The sequence below is a fragment of the Glandiceps talaboti genome, chromosome 3 (genome assembly GCF_964340395.1).
Source record: "Glandiceps talaboti chromosome 3, keGlaTala1.1, whole genome shotgun sequence".
Taxonomy (NCBI): domain Eukaryota; kingdom Metazoa; phylum Hemichordata; class Enteropneusta; family Spengelidae; genus Glandiceps; species Glandiceps talaboti.
Window position 1 is genome coordinate 14,425,140 of NC_135551.1, and position 21,694 is coordinate 14,446,833.

Here is a 21,694-nt window from a genome sequence, read left to right on the forward strand (position 1 = left end):
AGAAAGGTATCATTTCATAACACTGACGGATCTGTTAAATGTCAACGTGCCATCAGGATAATAAAGGCGTCACGAGAAATGAAATGGCTTCAAAAATTCCAATTTAAAATTCATTTTTTTACCATCAATACAGCAAGTTTACAGAAGGGAAGGTAATCACATGCAGTTTTCACATTTTTATTGGTAATAACTTATGTCTAAAACTGATCAACCAGTGGTGTACATTGTATGTGTCCTAAAAATACATTCATCAGGTCAATCAACAGAGAACTCTTTATTGCCGTCTACATATGGCACATTGCACACATCTGTTATTTAATCTGAGATTTATACAATTAGACAACAAGGTTGATTTAGCCTTGACATTTCCAATAAAAAAATATGCTTTTTAAAATTTAAAAATAGAGAGAATTGCAAATACATGTACAAATACAAATACAATTCAATTAATAATATATATTTTTGGCTTCATTTTCTCATTACTGTGAAAGTTATCATTTCAATTTTCATTACCACAGTGTCTAGGGCAAAGAACCAAATCATATTTAATTTAATTTAATTTAGAAATAAAAATTATATAGTACTTAGTTGTAAATTCAACTTCTAGTCAACGTCAAATTTTATTTTCCATACTGATTTGATAGTGTGTAAGTACATTTGTAGAAAATACATCCTGTAAATAACACCCAAGCAAAGCAATTCAATTTTCCAATTTACATTCCACAATAGATCATTTATACATGTAACATTCATATAAAATGTTATAACTTATATTGATGGACCAAATTGATGAACATTCGTTTTCTCAGTCAATATTGCATATTTTTATTTATTTTTTTTCAATGGCTTGTTTCCATTCCATACAATGTAACTTGGTAGTGAGTTGAAAATAGACCCCTTAAAGTTAAAGGCCAGGTTTTCAATCTCAGGTTCTCACATTACTGTTATCTCACCTGTGCAGTCAGAATAGTGCAAAGTAATTCAACTGTGTTTGTGTACATATCATACTAATTGACTAATACCCAGTATTCATATAAAGTGTTGTAATATAAACAATGAACCTGAATCAAGGAATATTAGTTTTCCCAGTCGATGTTGCACCACCCCCACCACACCCCTCCCCCACCCCATGACTTAAATTGGCCATATATATGTATGGATGCTAATTTCGTATTTATTTTTGATTTTTGATTCATACAATAACTTTAATATATTTTTCGGACTTGACAAACTATGTCAAACATCATATACCTTGAGTTCTTGTCTATAAATCAATAAATTGCAAAAAATCAAAAAGCATATGTTTGTTATTGTACATCACAATAACAATATATTTACACACTTTTTCAGCTTTTTGCATTTTATTGAACTACAAACATAGACTTTAATAGTCGATGCTGTTTCATTTTTTAAAGTAGGAAAACATGGTAAAGTTATTTTATATAAATCAAAATTCAAAAATAAATACCCATTTTGCATCCATTTGGCAATTTTAATGACTCATGCAAGTGTATTCTCCTTCCTTCTTTGACAATGTGGGAGTAGTCATTTTAAAATCGTGAATTCCAAATCTGTGAACATTCACTCTCTAACTCTCTTATGTATTTTTTCCATGGCTTTACGACTCTAGTTGATGATAGTTTATAATTTGTCTAACTACCCATTAACATGCATCAGGTAGAGTATCATCTTAACTTTGCCATCTTATGGTTTTCTCAATATCTTCAATGTACGCACACAGAATAAAACTATACACGGGCCTACCTGTACATATTAAATTGAGATATAGTTGAACCCCTGATGGCAGCTTACAATCGAACAGATGGCTCTCTGATTTACTGACAACTTATTCGATCCAGCTGGGTTTTGCACGTAGAATGACACAAAAATTTAGATGAAATTTTAGATCGAAATGATTTACATTAATTAGGTTATATTAAATGCACAAGCAGTTTGAAGTCTGTAACGTTGAGCTTTCGATCTGTCTTAGATCTGCATGTAGAATGTTTTATGCCAATAATTACAGATATAACTAAATTAGTATTAGTTTTATTGTACAAGCAATACACGTTTAATTTGCTGAAAATTTGTAGAAAACATATGCCAATCACAATTAAAGATGTATACAGATCTGGAAATATGTAACATACAGGTATTTACATGTACATGTATGCAATAATGTAAACCTGAATATTTTTGCTATTTCATTAGAAAGCAAAAAAAATTCAAAAAAAAAAATAAAAAAAAAACAAACAAAAAAAAACAACTAAAATGTCTTCTTTTACATTCACACAATGTACCAGTCTGGTAATTAGCAAACATGTATTAGTCTTTGACAACAAGCTGAAGGCTTTAAAATCACAAAAAATTTCAAGTAGCGAAAATATTTAGGTTTACAGTAATTTATACAGTCATGTATAATACATATATTTCTAGAAATAGTGACTGTATTGCTTGGAGCATTTGAGGGTACACAATTTGAATATTTACATGTATATGTAAATTTCTCGAAAAGATACTTGTTTATCACGTTTTCTGGTACGGAAATGTTAACTACAAACTGTCAATGGCATTGACATGTACTTGTATAAACAATGTCATTACTTAAATTATTGTTTGTGATGGTACACAACAGTATGGCCACTAATGAATGGCCAAAGTTTGGATGATGGTCACAAGAAATTTCTGTTATTGGTGCATTAAGGTATTATTAGACCACCCTAAGTTACAATTACAGAATATAGTATTTCATTTGAGTATTTGACATTTAATACCCCAATAAACCATACATATTTTGAAAGCTATGAATCTCCTCTATGTACTCATGTTTTCAAATCGTTAAAAAATTGTAAGTTGGTCAAGTGACATTGGAATAATTAGTGGAGTTCAAACTTTGCATCAACAGACAGTGAGCGTAACAGCTTTGACTGCTACAGTGCTAGGATTGTCTACAGGGTATACACTGGAACACAATTTGACCCATTTAAATGTCAACAGCAATAGTAAATGTATTGTTTGTGGCATTTATTTACAATGTAGTACACAATAGTGTGACCTCTTGTGAATGACAGAAATTTTTGCAATTTCTGGGCATCAGTGGTGCATTAAATTGGCTTAGAGGGCATAGTGGCTTACAAGTTACATGTAGTCTGGATGCCAACTGAGGTATAAATCACTGTATAGGAACTAGACTAACTGGTACATGTACTCAGTTTGACCACTTACATGTACATTGTATACTCTCTTCAGGGAGGTGGGGGAGGGGTGTACAAATGTGCAGTAAACCTAGAGATACTTTCACTACTACAAAATGTTGTGATTTTACAGTCTTCACCTAGTTCTCAAAGACCAATTTTCTGTAATTACCACCAGACTGGTACATTGTGTTTATGTGCAAGAACGTATTTTTAGTCACTCTTCTCAGTTTTGCATTTTTGTTTTCCGGCGAAATTAGCGAAAATAAATCTTTAGGTAAGTGTGAATTTCCAGGTTTACAGTATTTGTCTGTACAAATTAAAAGTTGGGTATATACTATTAAAACAGCATTGAATTTCGGCAGAAATGGTTACCACATTGTTTGTGGCATTTCATGGTACACAATTTGAACATTTCCAAAAACTGCTGTCTGCAACCGTGTTCTGTTGGTGCCAAATCACTTGGTTGAGGAAGCAGAAATGGCCACATATTGTTTGTGGCATTTCACAATACACAATTTTAAACATTTCCAAAACTGCTGTCTGCAACCGTGTTCTGTTGGTGCCAAATCACCTGGTTGGGAAGTTGATAGACTACATGAATGTACGTGAATGAAATTCTAATCTGTCCTGATATAGAATACCTGCTGGTAAGCAATATCATATCATGGTATTGTAAATCTACACCTGTTCTCTTCACAGACTGATACAGAAGTCAATAGTTTATTACTTGGGGATTCAATGGTTTATTTCAATGCGATGAAATAATGAGTCCATGATGAATTTCTCATTAGGTATATCTCCAATGCTATTGTAGATTTGCTATGAATCCATGGTGAAGTTATTACTGCTACCTACATGTATCTGCAATTCGAAGTTTTGCTATTATGAATCCATGGTGAATTTCTCACAGATAGGTACTAGTACATGTATCTGCAATTCTATTAAGTTTTTATACATGGTGAATTTCTCACAGCTATAATCATAAGTACAATGTATAGTTTTCAGTCAAATCAATCAATAACGCAATTTGAAAATTACTAAATTAACATAGTGGACATTTTGACACCAAAATATAAGTTTTGGTCAACTTTGCAAACTACCAGTACCATGCCACAGCAAATTCATCATAATTTAATTTTAGCAATAATAATCATAATATACCGGTTCAACCCATGAAAAAAACCCCCGATGCATTGGTTTGAATAAAGTTAGCTAAGGAAAGACTCCAGACAATGAGGAAAAACAATACAAATAAAAAAAAAACAACAACAGCAGGTGCCTCTTGTGCTTAAGTTCAGGTGATGCTTTTAAGTTTTATTAGTTTGTTTACATTGTACATGGATATCTGGGGAAGTTATAATGTGTAGTTCACTAACAATCGTACTTGATTGTTCATATTATGAAGGATTTTATCAGTACAGGTAACACTAGAGTCATGGAATCCCAGCTCACGTGGTGTTAATACCTTTAATTACTTAACGACATTAGTATGAACCTTGTCTCATTTCTGCAAGCAAATGCACCGGTGTTTTTTCGTGGGTTGTATTGAGAAGTTAAGACATAAAATTTATGAGTTATGGAGACGACTGATTTATGAAGCTATTTGGAAACAAATTGGAAAATTAAATTGATGTTTTGGACTTTTTGTAGAGGAATGGTTTTATTCATGATATATATCTTTCATATTTTGGTAAAATCTTCAAAATTCTTTTCTGTGGCAAATGTTAAAGGTATACATGTATAATTAAATAATAAAAAAAATCTACAAGTTAAAAGACAGAATTGTAAAATTTTAATTAAAAGTTACATGTAAGGACATTTTATGAGGACAGTTTTTATTTTATGATAATAACATGTAAATTCTGGTAGTCTTCAAAATGTCATGACAGCAAATTACTTTACTATAAATCAAACAGTAAAAGACACATTTGATATGTTTAATTAAAGTTAAGGACATTTCGTGAGGTCTGAGTCAGTTTTTGTTTACGATAATAACTTGAAAATTTTGGTAATAAAACTCTTAAAAATGCCATCACATGCCATAACAAATTACAACAATGTATGTACTAGTTAGCAAAAATTAGAAATGATAAAAAGACATATTTCTATGACACTTACTTATAATTGACAGCAATGCAACAAATGTCACATACTATTCCTCTCATTTGCTACACAGAGAAAGTTTCTGTATATTTATTAAATTTTCCATTGACGTATTCTCCATTACTATTCGCAAGAAATGTATTTTTTGATGTTATATCTCATACACCCCCCCCCCCCCCCCCCATTTGCCATCATTTTCATGAATGTCTGGTCTATGGACTTTGATTAGTTCCTCGGGAACTACATTTTTGTATTTCCATGGCCCTCACCTGAATTCAGTTTTTGTATTACGTTCAAAGAATGTATCATTTTCTGGTGAAATAAATTAAAATTGCAATTCAAGTCAATTCAATTCAATGTAATACGTGTATACATAAAGGAGTGACATTCTGTAAATTATCACGGCAATGACCACAGGAATGGAATGTGTTATGTCTATATAATCAAACATGAAGTAGAAAAGATTATTCATGAAATTACTAGAGATTAAAATGTTGATAAATATCAAGTGTTGTTCTTAAAATAATGTAGTCAAGGTATTTCCTCTATGAGAGATAGAGATAAGGAGAGACTAACAGTCAAGTAGTCCCGGAAATATTCCTACAATGTTGGAATGGCATCATAAACATGTCTGTTACACTTTACATTTTTTTCAAGTGTACTAATTTATTCGAGTGTTTGTAGGACAAACTATGGCTTGATCTCAATTTTCTTGGCATACATTGTGACCATTTGTATATTTAACTCTAAACTTGCCATGACCATGATAAATATTTAAAATTTAAAATACTGAGAAATGTAGTTAAACTTGTAGGATAAAACACACAGTAACAATATAACTGTACAATAAAATGATCAATGCAATCAAAGTAACAATACTTAAATCATTTTAGTTCCAAATTTGGTTTAAAAAGATGTGTTTTCAATGCCTTGATCTCTGGATTGGAAATTATAAAGAATACAACATCATTTGTTATATCCCGGAATGAAACAACGATATTTCAAAATGCCTTGATCTCTGTATTGGAAATTATGAAGAATCATTTGTTACATCCCGGAATGAAATGAGGATATTTCAAAACGCCTCAATCTCTGGATTGGAAATTATGTGGAAAACAACATCATCATTTGTTATATCCCGGAATGAAACAATGATATTTCAAAATGCCTTGATCTCTGTATTGGAAATTATGAAGAATCATTTGTTACATCCCGGAATGAAATGAGTATATTTCAAAACCCCTCGATCTCTGGATTGGAAATTATGTGGATTACAACATCATCATTTGTTACATCCCGGAATGAATTGAGGATATTTGTCCCCTCAGGAAACTCTTAATAGTGGATGGCAATTACATTGAGATTGTGTTCTTCCATGGGCAATTTCCCAAGTGCCATATTACAGATAAAGTCATAAGACCTGGAGGCAGGTCAGGAACACCTCAAACTAACCCATATCTTGAAAAACTAACCTGTACCTGACTTCAAAACCTTGTCTAAAATGCTCTAAGTAGTCCAATACAAACTATCAGTTTTTGTTCATAAAGCTTTCAACACTCGTACTAGTTTTGTTCAGCAAACATAGATGTATATGTTCTCCCCTATCATATTTTTACCTTTAATTATTTTTCCGTTAATTATTAGTAGAATGATATTCAGTTCTTTGTTCTTTTTCTTCTCTACTGTTATGTAAAATGTTTTGTGCGATGGGCTGAGGCCTTAGCATTTGAAATAAACTACTACTAAAATGCTCTGTTAGTTTTCAATAGCATGTGTTTTTATTAAATGTTTGAGACCCTAGGAACACCTTAATCTAAACTTAACTCGTACCCGAATTTCACTCCTTGTTTTAAAACAATTAGTCTAGGAAATATCCTAGTGTACTTGAAAATCAAGTTATTACAGACATTTCAAGCTAATTGGCTCATCCTTAGAGTAAAGGCTATATCAACAGCATACAAATTACATTGTAATTTGTATATATATATAAAAAAAATACTGTTTTTTTTTAATAGCAAGTGTTATATGTTATAGTTTCTAGACCCTAGGAACATATCTCAAACTAATGTACTTGTAAGCCATACAATGTACATGTACCTGACTTCAACTTCTTGTCTAAAAGAATGTTGTTGTTTTTTTTCGATTTCACAAGTGCTTTCATTCATTACAGTATTTGTGACCTTAGCACAAACTGAGATCTAATTTAGTAGGTTCTAGTAAGTACCTAAAAATTGGGGGATTGACTTTTCTTACGAAAACAAGCGACCAAAATCCATGAAAATATTATGATAGAGCAGATAACCACCTTCATTATTTTCTGAATATATCTAATTCTAACAGGTTGTGAATTGGTTTGTATTCTCTCTCTAAGAGACCGAGTCTAATGAAAAAATGTCAACAATTTTTCTTTTAATTCGAGCTAAATAATATGAGATCTGGGCTCAATTTCTATATATACTTTTATGTTGATCATTGGCCACCGTCGACAAGTACCCTTTAATAGTCATTCCTACCTTCAACATCTCAGACATTTAATTTCTTTACAACTACAGTACATGAATGAATAAAAAAAAAGATATAATTCTTACCTCGCTCGCTTATCTTCTTGTCTTTTTAGCTCATCATCGCGTTGCAACACATTCATAATCTGTTGCCTCTCCTCCTCGGAGAGGAAACTAAGATCCATTGTATCGGACATTTTCGTTGGTTGGGTGGGAGGGAGGGAGACGATCGACAACAGACACAGCACCTTTTACTGCATAGAGCAGAATGACATCTGACTTATTTTTCACAGACAAATCACTAGTGGTTATCGATGATTATTTGTTCCTGGTTAATTAATTACTTGAAAGAGGTTCCATTACAACTGACAATAAGGAGCCACGTCCTATATATACACACATATACACTCAGAACAGAGAAATAAGGCAATCTCTGATAATAACTTGTAAATGCATAGAGAAAGAAGAAAAAAAGAGAATATTTGCATAGATGCACAGATCAGCAGTTGTGCTCAGTCTTTTTTTTTTCCTTGTGTGGTTTGATCTGGGCTCAGAGTAGCTTTGCGTGCATTTACGACTCACTTGGGAAGAGTATGTCAGAATCCCAGTCTCCGTGGCTGTCGTGTTTCTGATGTAGTCTTGATGTGTAGATAGTTTGGAAGACACTATTTGATGGTTTAGGCCTTGTTTATCCAACACACCCAGACACTGCTTGGTATGACCCCTGTACTAATAATGTAACAGATGTGCATGTGCCTCGGGTGAAGCAGACTACAGTTCACTTAGCTGGGCTAATTTCCACGATGCAATTACTTTAATAGCTATCCACTTGAGGAAGTTTTTGCAGTCATTTCCATTCAATCCTGTTAGCAGGATAGGCTGTTCATGTCGATGTTCATTGACACTTTGTTCCTGTCAAAGTTACGCTTGCCAGTTCTCATTAAATGAATGACATCTCTGGTCTCTGAGTAGAGTGGTTTACACCATTTAAACAGATAGCCTTCTGATGGGAAGAATACCACACTCAATGGAATTGTCACTCACAAAATTTCAAGGCCCTGACAACTTCGTGAGCCACTACTTGCAATCTCCAGGCAGCACCTTCCCTGTCTTCTTCCGTTCTACAGTCAACATAGCTCCTATAAATTATGAAATAGGTTTGTGTTTTTACATGATCAGCTCTGTGGAATTCCGTAACACCTGAAAATGACCAGAGAGAGACAGGGGTGAATTTTAATAACAATGGCAGCATGAAGGCAGGTCCATTCCTATGCAAATAGAGTACACACAGCTGTAAACAGAATGAAGTAGGGGTGAGATTGTGTTTTATTGAAATGCTAATAACAACCTGTCACTGAATGCCAGGACAGTGATTTCAAAAAAGACAACCTTCAGAGACAGCGTGCCATTGAACACAAAATCCAATTACATGTACTTGCGACTTCAATATTTTTTGATAGTAGTTTCTTTAACATATTTTTCTCTGCCTAGGACATTAAAATAAGCAGTGTGACATCTCAACTAAACCTAAGACTGATACCATTGGACAGCAGTCCAATAATTACATGTACTTGTGTCTTCAAGTTCAATATATTCTAATGTATGCATTTCCTTAATTGTACTTAACATATTAATGCTTTTATGAATTTTTATCACAGATAGGTTTTTCACAATTATTAAGTTTTCTCTGCCTTGGTCAAAACATCATATCTAAGACTGTGTCCTACATAATTACTTGACAATAGGGATAACTAATTTGTCCCAAACACAGTATTTGTTTATTCACTGCGAACGAGTCCTGATTCACTGCAAACGAGTCCTAACATTCATATTGTATTTGGTTAGGTTTCTCCCTTTTAATTCCCTATATATAAATTACTTCTTCAATAGATTTTGTAAAATAATTACAGGTGTGGCTTTGTTATTTGTGTATGCCCAAGACAAAAAAATACAACCAAAGACTATAACTGGACAGACATCACATAAAGTACCTACATTATTAATTAATTAATTAATTAATTAATTAATCATACTAATTACATCAATGGTGTACAATTACACTGTGTCATCATTTTTTACATAATAACCATAACTTCATTCATTAAATTTAACATAATTACTACAATTTCATAAATTAAACTTTCACATAATTACTAGTGTTTCTTCAGTAATTATCTTTTCAATAACACCATGTGTACTATGATTTCCATAAATAAATCATGACACACAATTACTGGTATGTCTATTAATTAACTTGTTTATTTACTGTAAACAAGGACTCATAACTTTACATGTATCTAGAGTACTTGTCAAATATCATATTTTCAAGGGCTTTAATTTTCACTGAAGATAGAAATTGACAGTTTTTTCCTAGACCTAATTTAGACAGGTATGCATGGTATCTACGATTCAAAAGTATTTTCAACGGATGCTATGTTGGTGGAAAACTACACCAGCAAAAAAAGCGAGTGAAAATTTAGTAGTCAGTATTCTGCTACCAATGATTAACTTACGATTTTTTTTCCTGCAAACTAGTAATTACTGGTGTGCCTATCAATTAATTTGCCCCCCCCCCCCCCATAATAATTTATTTATTAATTGTTGTACACAGGGACTTGTTTACATGTAGTATTTTGCTACTAATAATTATTGTTGACAATTGTATGTTGTTGTTCATTGATTTTTCTACAAACCAAATACATGTATGAAATATCATCTACCTTGTAAAATTTTAACCCAAACATGTCACATGAATGCATAAGTTTGAAAATAATTAAGTCAAGTTGTAATTCTTTCCTTCAAAGAAAATAGATATTGATATAAACCTAGACCACCTAACTTAGTGGAAAAAATCTAACATCCTAATCAACTAATCCAAATCAAATATCATTCTATTGACAATCACTCAAGGTAGATTTACAGAATTCCTATTAGTGTAAAATTCCTTTAGAACATTCCTGTATGTCAAAGTAAAGATAAATTTACAGTGAGTTTGAAATAAATTAATTATGTGTTCAAGATTGTTGTAAATTGTAGTTTGACAATCAACTTTATATCTACATAGTTACATAGTATTACTAGTGTATCAGTGTGACCACTAATGAACAACAGAATATTCTTTGTTGTGGGTCAAAGTGATAGAAATAGAGTTTCTTGTAGGTCATACCATGGGCCATAGTAAGGGATAGGGAATTACCAAATTTCTTGGGTCACAACAAATTGCTGTGTGTCAGTGTCAGTGGCACTTGAAATCGGCGTAGATGATGTGCAAGTACACTGCTTGTGTCTCAGCACATAGTAAACTCAGGATAAGGAATTACAAGAACTTGCTGTGTGTCAGTGGCACTTTACATTGGCCAAGATGACAGTGCTTGTGTCTCGATAGTAAACCCAGGATAGGGAATTACCAAATTTGGACAATCACAAGAACTTTGAAGTTGCTGTGTGTCAGCGGTGCATCAAAGTGGCACTGCCATTTAGTATATTTTTTGTAAGTGCTTAGAAAGTCTTTGTTGTCATTCTGCCTACAGAGCTGAGAGTTCAACATATGCAGGTCAGGCTTATAGGGACTTCTTTATCATTTAAATCTGAAGTATGTGGACTTTCTTAAGAAAACCCTAACAAATATACCATTGTATCATTTGGTTTGTCTCACGCTGTCTTGTAGGTAGTTGAAGGTTTTCTTTTTTTACTGTATTTAATATCACCCAAAATAACAGTAAGCTATCAGTTTGACTGTTACATAATACCATCCTAAAAAGGGCAGTAAAAGGGTCAAAGCAGATAATGACACAACAAAATATTTACTAAAGTGTTACAATTAAGTTTAGACGATAATCAACATCTTAACTTGTCCTCTTGTACGGTTTCCATGAAAAAGGGCTAATTAAATGTTACACCAGTGTCTAAGATAATTGACAGTATCACAACATTGGCCACAATACTAATCACAGATTAGCACATGTTGCTATAGACAATATGTCTATTCCATGTATTTTCTTTTTCCATACTTCAATGTTAACCCTTTCTAAAGAAATTATCATCATATTTGTTCCTCTAAGCTAATTTGACACAATACATCATCATTACATGACATACAGCAATATCTCTGCTAATATTAGTACAGACTGTCAACAGTCATTCATGCTACGTTTCATCTAAAACAAAGTCGTCACCTCGCTCTGTACCACTGAATACTAATGCGTACTGATACGAACTGTGACTCTGTGTGAGTGCCTCTGGCACTTGCTGTTCAATCAGTACGCGGTTATAGTATTGCTCCGGATCGGAGCGAGGCGACGACTTTAGTTTCAGATAAAACGTAGCAAATAAGGCACGAATGACTGTCGACAATCTAATATTAGTAATCAATCAAGAGTTGATGTTCCCCGTCCATTACTGTATGTGTTAACTCATAAAGACATGCAATTTTTTATAATTTTGTCCAGCCACAAAAGTTTGCCTTTCATTAAATCATATTAGAGGATATATCGATTATCAAATATAAATGCATACCAAATGAAAGCGCGAATCTTTTCTTGTTTTGGTGACAAAAATACAAGGGCAAGTGTACAACAGTTGATTTACAAATCAGGATTATGCTAGGGAGTCTAGCCACATTCTTATCCCTCACCTAACTCCCTAGCTTGCTAACAAATGTGTATATTTGTATAATCAGTCCTTCTTAGCTAGAAGTAGTCCAATAATTTGGCTTGGTTATGCTTGGTTGCAATGCTCTGTAAATAAGACAACTAAGTGTCTTGAAGTGGAACATGTCCCAGACTAAAAATAACATTTTTAAATACAAAACTGCAGCATTTTGAAGTCAAACCTTCTTACCATGAAATTGCTTACTTGTGTAAACACGCAAAAAAAAAAATTGGCTGTGAATCTAGATTTAAGTTACCATTACATGCAGTTGCATTTCAAGACATGTTTGATGAGTTTTCAAGTACCCACCTACACAGAGTGACAATACAGCATACTTGCTATTCATTCATTCACTCCAAATCTAGGTTTTCATGTCAAGTGTTTTCCTTCAGTAGATGTTTACTGCAGGTAAATGTTAAAGTTAGTTGGTGTTTAACTTGTATGTTAACTGTCATCAGAGCTGTTAAAGTCCAGTATTATATAACAGAGGATGTCAACTTGTTGGCTGTTGTCTGATAAGCTATTTAAACACCCACACACTTAAAAAAGATATCTAATTGTTTTCCAACATAGTTAGATTGGTTTTTGATTACTCTCAAGTGGTATGCTCTGATTTTTTTTTAGATTATTCTCAAGTGGCCAACACAGTATTGAATTTTTAACACATTATTCACATTATTGGATCTTTACAGAAAGTATTACAAAAGAAATTTGAGAAGCTTGGTTGACTGTTCATGTCAAGCAGAGTCATTCACTCACTCACTCACTCACTCACTCAACTACTCAACTACTCATTCAAATGAACAAAAATTAAGATATTCTGATATTTTCTGTTCAATTATTATATCAACAGAATCAACAGGTGTTTGCTGAGTTTTGTTTGGCTCTTTGCGTCAGGCAAATTGAACCAATCATCTATTAGTACATGTTATGGAAGTCAAATTACACCATGGTTTTCATTTCTTGAAGAATGATACTCAGCAGAATCAACAGGTGGTTGCTGGGTTTTGATTGGCTGTTTGTATCAAGCAAACTGAACCAATCATCAATTAGTACATGTTATGGACAAAAGTCAATTACACCCTAATTTTCATTTAACTTCAAGCATCTTTGTCAACAGAATCAACAGGTGGTTGCTCAGTTTTGATTGGCTGTTTATATTAAGCAGATTAAACCAAGCATAAACTAATTTATTTCATGAACAAAAGCCAAAATATTTTGACTATATATAAAAGATATTCATTTTTTCAATTATTCTAGTCAGTAGAATCAACAGGTAGTTGCTCAGTTTTGATTACCTATTTATATTAAGCAAATTAAATCACTAAAAACAAGTAGTTTATGAAGTCAACATGAGTGAAATGATACAAATACTTTCTATTCTACAATTTTCATACCTGTAATATATTTTACATCTTGGTAGAGGGTAACAACAACCGAACAACAAGGCTGACTCATTCTCACATGCACTTTATAATCTCTATAGGCGATAATAATACATGTATAGTGCATAGAGTGAAAGTTATGGTGTTAACCAAGAAATCAATGATTTGTTATTTTCATAATGTGCCTCAGTGGTAAATACAAATAATTCAATATTATTCCCCAATATTTTCCTTCATTCAATTTAAGGAAAATATGAGTGACCTAAGGGGTCAAGTCTGTGTTTGTAAGTCATTACATGCAAAAAAGCTATTATTGCAGGAAAAGAAATAATCTCTGAGCTAAAAAGAAGACTGACCAAAAACATTTTTCTGTGTATGCAGTACATGTAGATCTAGTGTAAGCACACAAATTCTCTATATACATGCATGCATGTCAAAAAAATTGGATTTCCTCACCAAATAAGAGTGTTGAGGGCGCCCTTCATCTAGTACACTATCTAACACTGGCAGTACAGAATCTTCAACATAGTTCGAACAATGAGATATTATAATAATAATAATTGTGCAACTAAAAAATAATCATCTGTAAAATACATCTCTTCTACTCTCTTCTTCACAATTAAAAACCTGAATATTATTTTATCTGAAATGTTATGGATATACTGGGAGTACAATCAATCAATCAAATTTCTATAGCGCCGTTTTCCAGAGCAATGTTCTGTTTAGTAGCGCTTAATGGCTAACGCACACCATATGCTTTGGTGAACAAATACATCTTCAGTTTTGTTTTGAAACAATCCTGGTTGGATGCTTGGCGATCTCAAGTGGCAATTTGAGACTTTCATAGTTTGGGGGTGACATATGATAATAAACGACCTCCAATAGGTGACTTGTCTGTAATTTTTTGTTGCAAACAGATTCTTATTTTGTGGAACGTAGAGTATGATGACATGGTGTGTATGGCTGGAGAAGATCACAAATGTACTCTGGAGTTAAGTCATGGAGAGCTTTAAATGAGAGTATACATGAAAGATGAATGACAGGACTGTTTTCTTGACATTCTCAGTCATTGCTACAAAATAATAATTAACTATATACTAAGAATGTGTATGAAAATAATTGACACACCTACATTCTACAGAAAATTAATTTTTAGAAAATATTTTATCGACTCAAAATTTATCATCAGATTATTAATTTCAGTCTATTAATAGATGTGATAATATCAATCCAAAATATCACGACCTTGATTCCTTTATCTAATTCAAATCATTAAAATTCTAAAACCATCTGTTTATTGTACTAATTCTCTCAAGTATTTGATTCATTTCAATGGAATGTATTGTGGGAGATATTTAAATATCGATGAGAATTTGATGAAGTTAAAGGACAGGGGCCACATTTAGACTTTATTTTTATTGGGTATATCATTTTACATAAAGCTCATGATCTAAGACCTAAGGTTTTTTTAATATTAATGACAATTTGATGAACTTTAAAGTGCACAGGGCAAGAACAGAGACTAGTTTTTAGCAAGTAAATGAATTTTGACACAATAGCTCATTGTAGTACACCCCTGGCAATGCTGACAAACATCTGTGAAAATTTGAGATCGTCTTTTGAAATTTATTTTGGGCTCTGTGAGAAATTTTCATTTCTAAATAAATTTAATGTATGTAATTATTTTTTAAATAAAAATAATACTTGAAGGCATGAAAAAAAATTGTTCATTGTATACTTTCATTCTCCTAAATTATGGATAGAATGATTCTGGTTTGTACATCATGGGAAATCATATAAAAGATATTTCATAATTTTGATGGCTTTCTTGGGCATTACATTACTTTAAGGATTTTTATATTCCAAATCTGTTTGCAACAACTACACAATGCAATTTCATCAAATTTCAATGCATACTAAACTAGAGTAGTCTTTTTGGAAATGTTAATTTGTTTCATTCATTTGCCTAGTCTTTTGTACAGCTCATTTGAAAGGTAGAATCATAGTGACGATGACACTGTTGCAATTCAGAAGAAAGTAATGAATGTACCAGTGAGGCTGAATTTTTCTAATCTAAAAAAACAGCAACTTATCATCCTTCAGTAAATTTAATTCTAAATATGATCCAATAAAGCTGTAGTATCATTGCTTATCTATTATTGTATACATGTACGTTAATGTTACAGAGAGACAGGTTACATCGTGTGTCTAAAAAGGTACATGTGCATCTAAGTAATCAGTGATTTTACTAAGGGCTGTATTCAGCGTGCCTTCTAAGCCAATTTGACGTGCCATTGACGCACATAATTCCTAGTGATGCACCAAAATTTGGTATTCCCCTATTTCTTACTATGTGCACAGTGAATCATGAGAAATGCTTAGCCTAGTTTTTTATAATTTTGACAACAACACAACAATTGGCATGGCTTTCATTTTAGAGGGCACACTGGTTGTATATTTATTTAGTAATCAAACTCTACCCAAGTTCCCCACTCTTTTTACCAGTTTTCCCTCGTAGTATTTTCATTAAAGGTTAATCGATAGGTAAAATTAATCCAAGTTTCTCAGTCGTTTAGTCTGGAGGTTCCTTACCAGTGTGTTCTGGTTAGAATATAAAATTTTAGGTAAAATTTATCTGAGTTCCCCAGTCATTTTACCAGGTTTCCCTATCGGTGTTTTCATTAAAGGTAGTAGTAAATACTGTACATGTACATGTGTATAGGTAAAATCTACCCTAGTCCACCAGTCAATTTACCAGGGTTCCATACATGTTATTGTATCTTAGTGCTTTCTGAGTGTTTTCTAAGCAGTATACAATAACGAGGATAAAATCTACCCGAATTCACCAGTCATTTTATGGGTGTTCCATACCACTGTTTTCATTAAGGGTAGTAAGTTGTAAATAAAATCTATACAATTTCACCTGTAATTTTACCAGAGTTTCCTATCAGTATTGTCAGAGTACCTTAGTACCGGGGTAGTATAAAGAAGGTACTATAGATCTCTGAGTTCACCAGTCATTTTATGGGGTTCCCAAACAAAATTATACTATACGCTATGAGTGTAGTATAATTCTGTATAAGATTAGAAAACTGCATGTAATGATCGATGTATGCCAATTTTACCTGATTTCCTCCTTTCTGTTACTAACATTCCCTAACTGTGGCAACAACAAGTCGCTAGCCTGGCTACTTTCACAATGCGTGGGCTTTCACTGCATTGAGGGAGTACTGCACAGTGACTTGACAACATTGGACTTTACATGTATATACAACGGAAATCAAACCCTGAACAAAACGTCGTCTGGCTCGACAAAAATCTCAATTAACAAAGCTACATTCTATCGGCTGGCTAGACAAAAAATCTTACCAACAGCGTTTCGTCATTGACTAAAATGTATCAATTGTAATTCAGTTCTTTTCGTGCCAGACGATAACATGTGGAAAAATTAATTAGATTTTTGTCCAGCCAGACAAGAACATTTACAACATCAAAGAGATATTTTGTCTGGCCAGACAAAAACTGTGTTAATGTTAGTGAGATTTTTGTCGAACCAGGCGACGTTTTGTTTCAGGGTTTGTGATTTTCGTCGTATAACCAAAATAGAAAATGATCAAACCGTGTGAAAGTAGCCAGGCTGTGAGACAGTCTACAACACTGGCTGTGATAATACCGTAGTACGCCAGACAAGTATTCACAATTTTCTATATATACTCTCGGAATCCTGTCTCTTTTGCTAAAACGTTTTCTTAAAAACCGTTTGTGTTGATTTAATAAAGAATAACCTAAATTCTTTACAGTTGATATTAAATAGCAGGACTACGTCTCTAGCTAAATTAAAACGTCAATTATATCCATCAGATCACAAACTGATTAAAAAATAAGGTGAAAACACAATATAAATTGCTTCCAATAACTGTTGAAATTTGATTGCATATATGTGATGCGAATAATGTGTGGATATTTTCTTTCTGTGGGAATGTTACGTAAAATTGCTATGTTTTAGTGATTCTTGTCATGATCATTTAAGATAAACCTTTATAGAACTTATTAGAAGTATCTATCTATCTATCTAATAAATTTCTATAGCGCCAAATATCCAAAGAAAACAATGTTCAGTGGCGCTTAGAGTTAGAAAGTACTGAGTATATATGGAATTTGAGCCAAAGATAATGTCATCAACATTTTGATGACATGATAAGCAGCCCGTCAGATTACACAAATTCTTTTAATTTACTGGTATGTGTTCATTATTTTTAAAGGAGCACAGGTTGAATTTATGGTTTTTTTATTGTGACTGCATATTTAAAAGGTTCTGTACTGCAGTATTCTACTTACTTCAAGGTATATAAATCATCACTTTGAATTTCCTGAACTCAAGTCAAACCTACTATAAAAAATAAAACTTATAAATGATCTGATGACTTAATTTATTATATGTATAAAAAATTGTTGATGAAATCTTTTATCAACACCACACAACATTTACTATGTCATAGAAGGCATACATTAACATTAACATCTAGAAGTAGAATAGTTTAATCAAGGATTTTCTGTAAGTTTTTCATTTGAGTAAAACAACTTGAGCCATTTTAATCAAAATCACAGATTGCTAGTGTACAGGTACATACATAGTTCTACAGTAGGTTGGACATACTGATCTGTACTGGTACATATTTTTGTATATCGTATTAATAGTATTGACATGTACCATAGTTATATGCAGTGTGCCCTCTAATCCAATTTGACGTGCCACTAACACACACAATTTCTACTAACACACCAAAATTTAGTGTTACCTTATCTCTTACTATGTAGTGACTCACAAAAAAAATGCCAGTTTTTATCATACTGACCCACAACAACAAAATTTGGCTGTCATTAGAGGGCACACTGGTGTCCCACGTTCTTCTTGTATTGGCCACCAAATTGAAAAACACCAGACATGTCCTAAATTGCTATTCCGACAAATTTATCATGTGCCAGGTAAATTTATAAATTTACAGTACTTCTAGCTGGCAGATGTATAATTTTAAACATTCTGAACAAGTATTAGATCCTGTATTTTGGCCAAGAAAACTGTCAGGAAAAAGGTTCCACATTCAGTCTAGCTAGTGAATTCAATCTTTACATTAGCTGTAGGCTAAAATGGATAAATGTCTCTTGGGGGTGAAAAACACTTGAAGTAAAATCATCTAGAGGCAACTCACTTTAATTCATTCATTATTCATGTATTCTGCTAGACTAGTATAAATTGGATTTTCAACACCTCAAAACCAAACTATTGTGTTTGTATTTATCATCTAGATTCATTTTGTCATTTATAAATAGTTGAAATTGGCAGGTTACAGCTGTTTGCAGTTCTTAGATTTTACATTCCCACAAAAGTTTGCAATTGGATTAAAGTGAGCTGTCTGATGGGATGTATTAAACTTTGTTATTACATAAATATATACCAGAGATGGCTAGGACCATTGCCTACACATACCTCAGTGGTATTTGCACTGTAGTGCAATAACAAAAACATGACTGCATAGGCCAAATAAAAAAAGTTGTTTGGTTCTGGTTACCTGACCCCACCTAGTTTTTCACGCTGACCCTAAACTTTTTTTTATGTATTTGAGAAAAATAATAATAAAATCATAAAAATCGTGAAGTCTCGCAAGGGTGCAGAAACTAACATCAACTTAAAAAGACAATATAAAAATATTCTTCCAATCTGTAATGACTGTACATCTGATAGGACAAAATAAACAACACAGAGATCATTTAGAAAACAATGGAAAACCTGAACTTGATACTCACATGAAAAGAAATATATTAATAAAATAAAATAAAAAATCTACCTACCCCACCTATTTTAAAATTGAATGTAATCAGAACCACACAATTTTTTTTTTATGCTATACCTGCATGCATTTATGATATGTACATGTAAATGAGAGTGCAATCATTTGAAAGTGTGATATCATACTGTATCATATTAATGAAAATTTGTTGCTTATTATTTTAAGTTGTAAACATGGATTGGAGTGACGTTGCTTCACATTACTGTGTCAAGTAGCAAAATATGTAATAAAAATCCTAGATATTAAAAGTCCAAAACAAATACATGTACCACATTTTTCATCCATACATGTACATGTATGACCAATTGAATTGGGAGCAAATCATCTAAAAAATTCTATATCCCTCTATTGATAAAAATGCACACAACAATTTACACATATTTAGCATTGGAGATAAGAATTTCAATACATTCCTGCCACATCTTGGCCTTTGAGATATGTACGTACATGTGGTGTCATTCTGCCCTCATCGGCCCTCCGAGACTAAGACAGGTACGTTGATAGGTGGGTAAACATGAAATGCCTGGCTTACCTTACAGACTACCTGCCCTTGGAAAAGTTGCCATTAGAACTGAATAAATGTGACATTCATAACACAGACACACAAACACACATACGCAGACACAGACACAAAGACAGACACAGACAGACACACATACACAAACACACACATGTGTGTATCATACAATGTTACAATTAAGTTAGTATTGCAAAGATTTTTCTATCATAATTTGTTTTTCAAATTGCTTTCTTGAAACTACTATTAACAATAGTTTCAAGAAAGCAATTTGAAAAACATACATGTAAGTTGAAGATTTGATGTTCTGTTGAAATCCAAATCACAATTCTTCATTCATTTTTTTCAACTGTACAGTCCATGTACAATTGTATTTGTGTCATGGGATTCGAGCACAACTCTGCATGCAAAGAACTTCTGACACAAATATACATTGTAATGTATAATCAATAATTTAAAATCTTTTCATTTTGTATATACCGGCATGCTTCTACATACATGTATTGTATGTATGATTTATTTCAAATTCATTTCAAATGAAAAATTGAAAAGGGGGTATTTCATTCAATTTCTAGCACAACAGTGTGTTCAAATAATATGTAACATGAGAAGATGAAGTAAATTGATTTTTAAGTTTTAATGTAGCCCTATAGTTTTTTTTTTAAATAACTGAATCAAATATGACCTTGTCTATTCTATAACAGATTACACATGGCTGTATGTTAACAGGACTGTGAAGAATCAACAGTGGTCGCGATTAAGTCATGGGAACACAGACCATCAATAAGGAGTGCTAATAATATATATAATCTTTATGGACAGAATACATGTAGTGATGTACCATGTATGTTTCTTGCAGACTGAGGTTGTACGGACATTAAGACCCAACCTTGGAATGGTCCTAATTAAGCTGTACTACTGATACCTGGTCTGAAAAGGTTTTATCATACCCTACATTGTATGAAGCATAAAATACATAAACGTAAAAAAGATAATTTTGTTTGCGAGAAAATAATGGTTCAGCAATTTACAAAATAATAAGATGATTTGTAATGTGCCTCATCTCCGAAGAGCTCGAAGTGCAGAGAAAGAGTGGATACAGAAATAGTTAATGGAAATGTGAATTCAAGGTAATGTGTATTAAATAAAATGAGAAAGAAAAACTAAACTTTATTTGGACAAAGTGTATATGTACGTGGGTGGGATATAGCAAATTATTGCACAGATGTGAGGGCGCTGTCACTAACTGAATATACCACGCCGTGTGGCGATACAGCTGTGACACTGGATATATTATATTATAACCTATGTTAAATATATAAATCAGCAAGAACACTATTGAACTGGTTCACACCTAAAAACAATAGAATGATTACTAAAACTTCACTTTCATTCTAACCAGAATCTGAGCTATGCCATCAAAACGAAAATTTCTATTCATGGAAATCATTAATAAATGATGCACGTGTAGTGGTGATAAAATTTATTGACA

General features: G+C 32.7%; 1 protein-coding gene across 7 annotated transcripts in view; it reads right to left on the reverse strand.

Moving 5' to 3' along the window:
- The window catches only part of LOC144454010 (synaptotagmin-like protein 5), a 160,601-nt gene that overhangs the window by 78,191 nt on the left and 60,716 nt on the right, over positions 1–21,694 (reverse strand). For all 7 annotated transcript variants that reach the window (XM_078145413.1, XM_078145408.1, XM_078145409.1 and 4 more), the window contains one exon: positions 7,889–9,001. In XM_078145413.1, coding sequence (XP_078001539.1) covers positions 7,889–7,998 — 110 coding nt within the window. In that variant the 5' untranslated portion in view covers positions 7,999–9,001. The remainder of the gene's footprint in view (positions 1–7,888; positions 9,002–21,694) is intronic.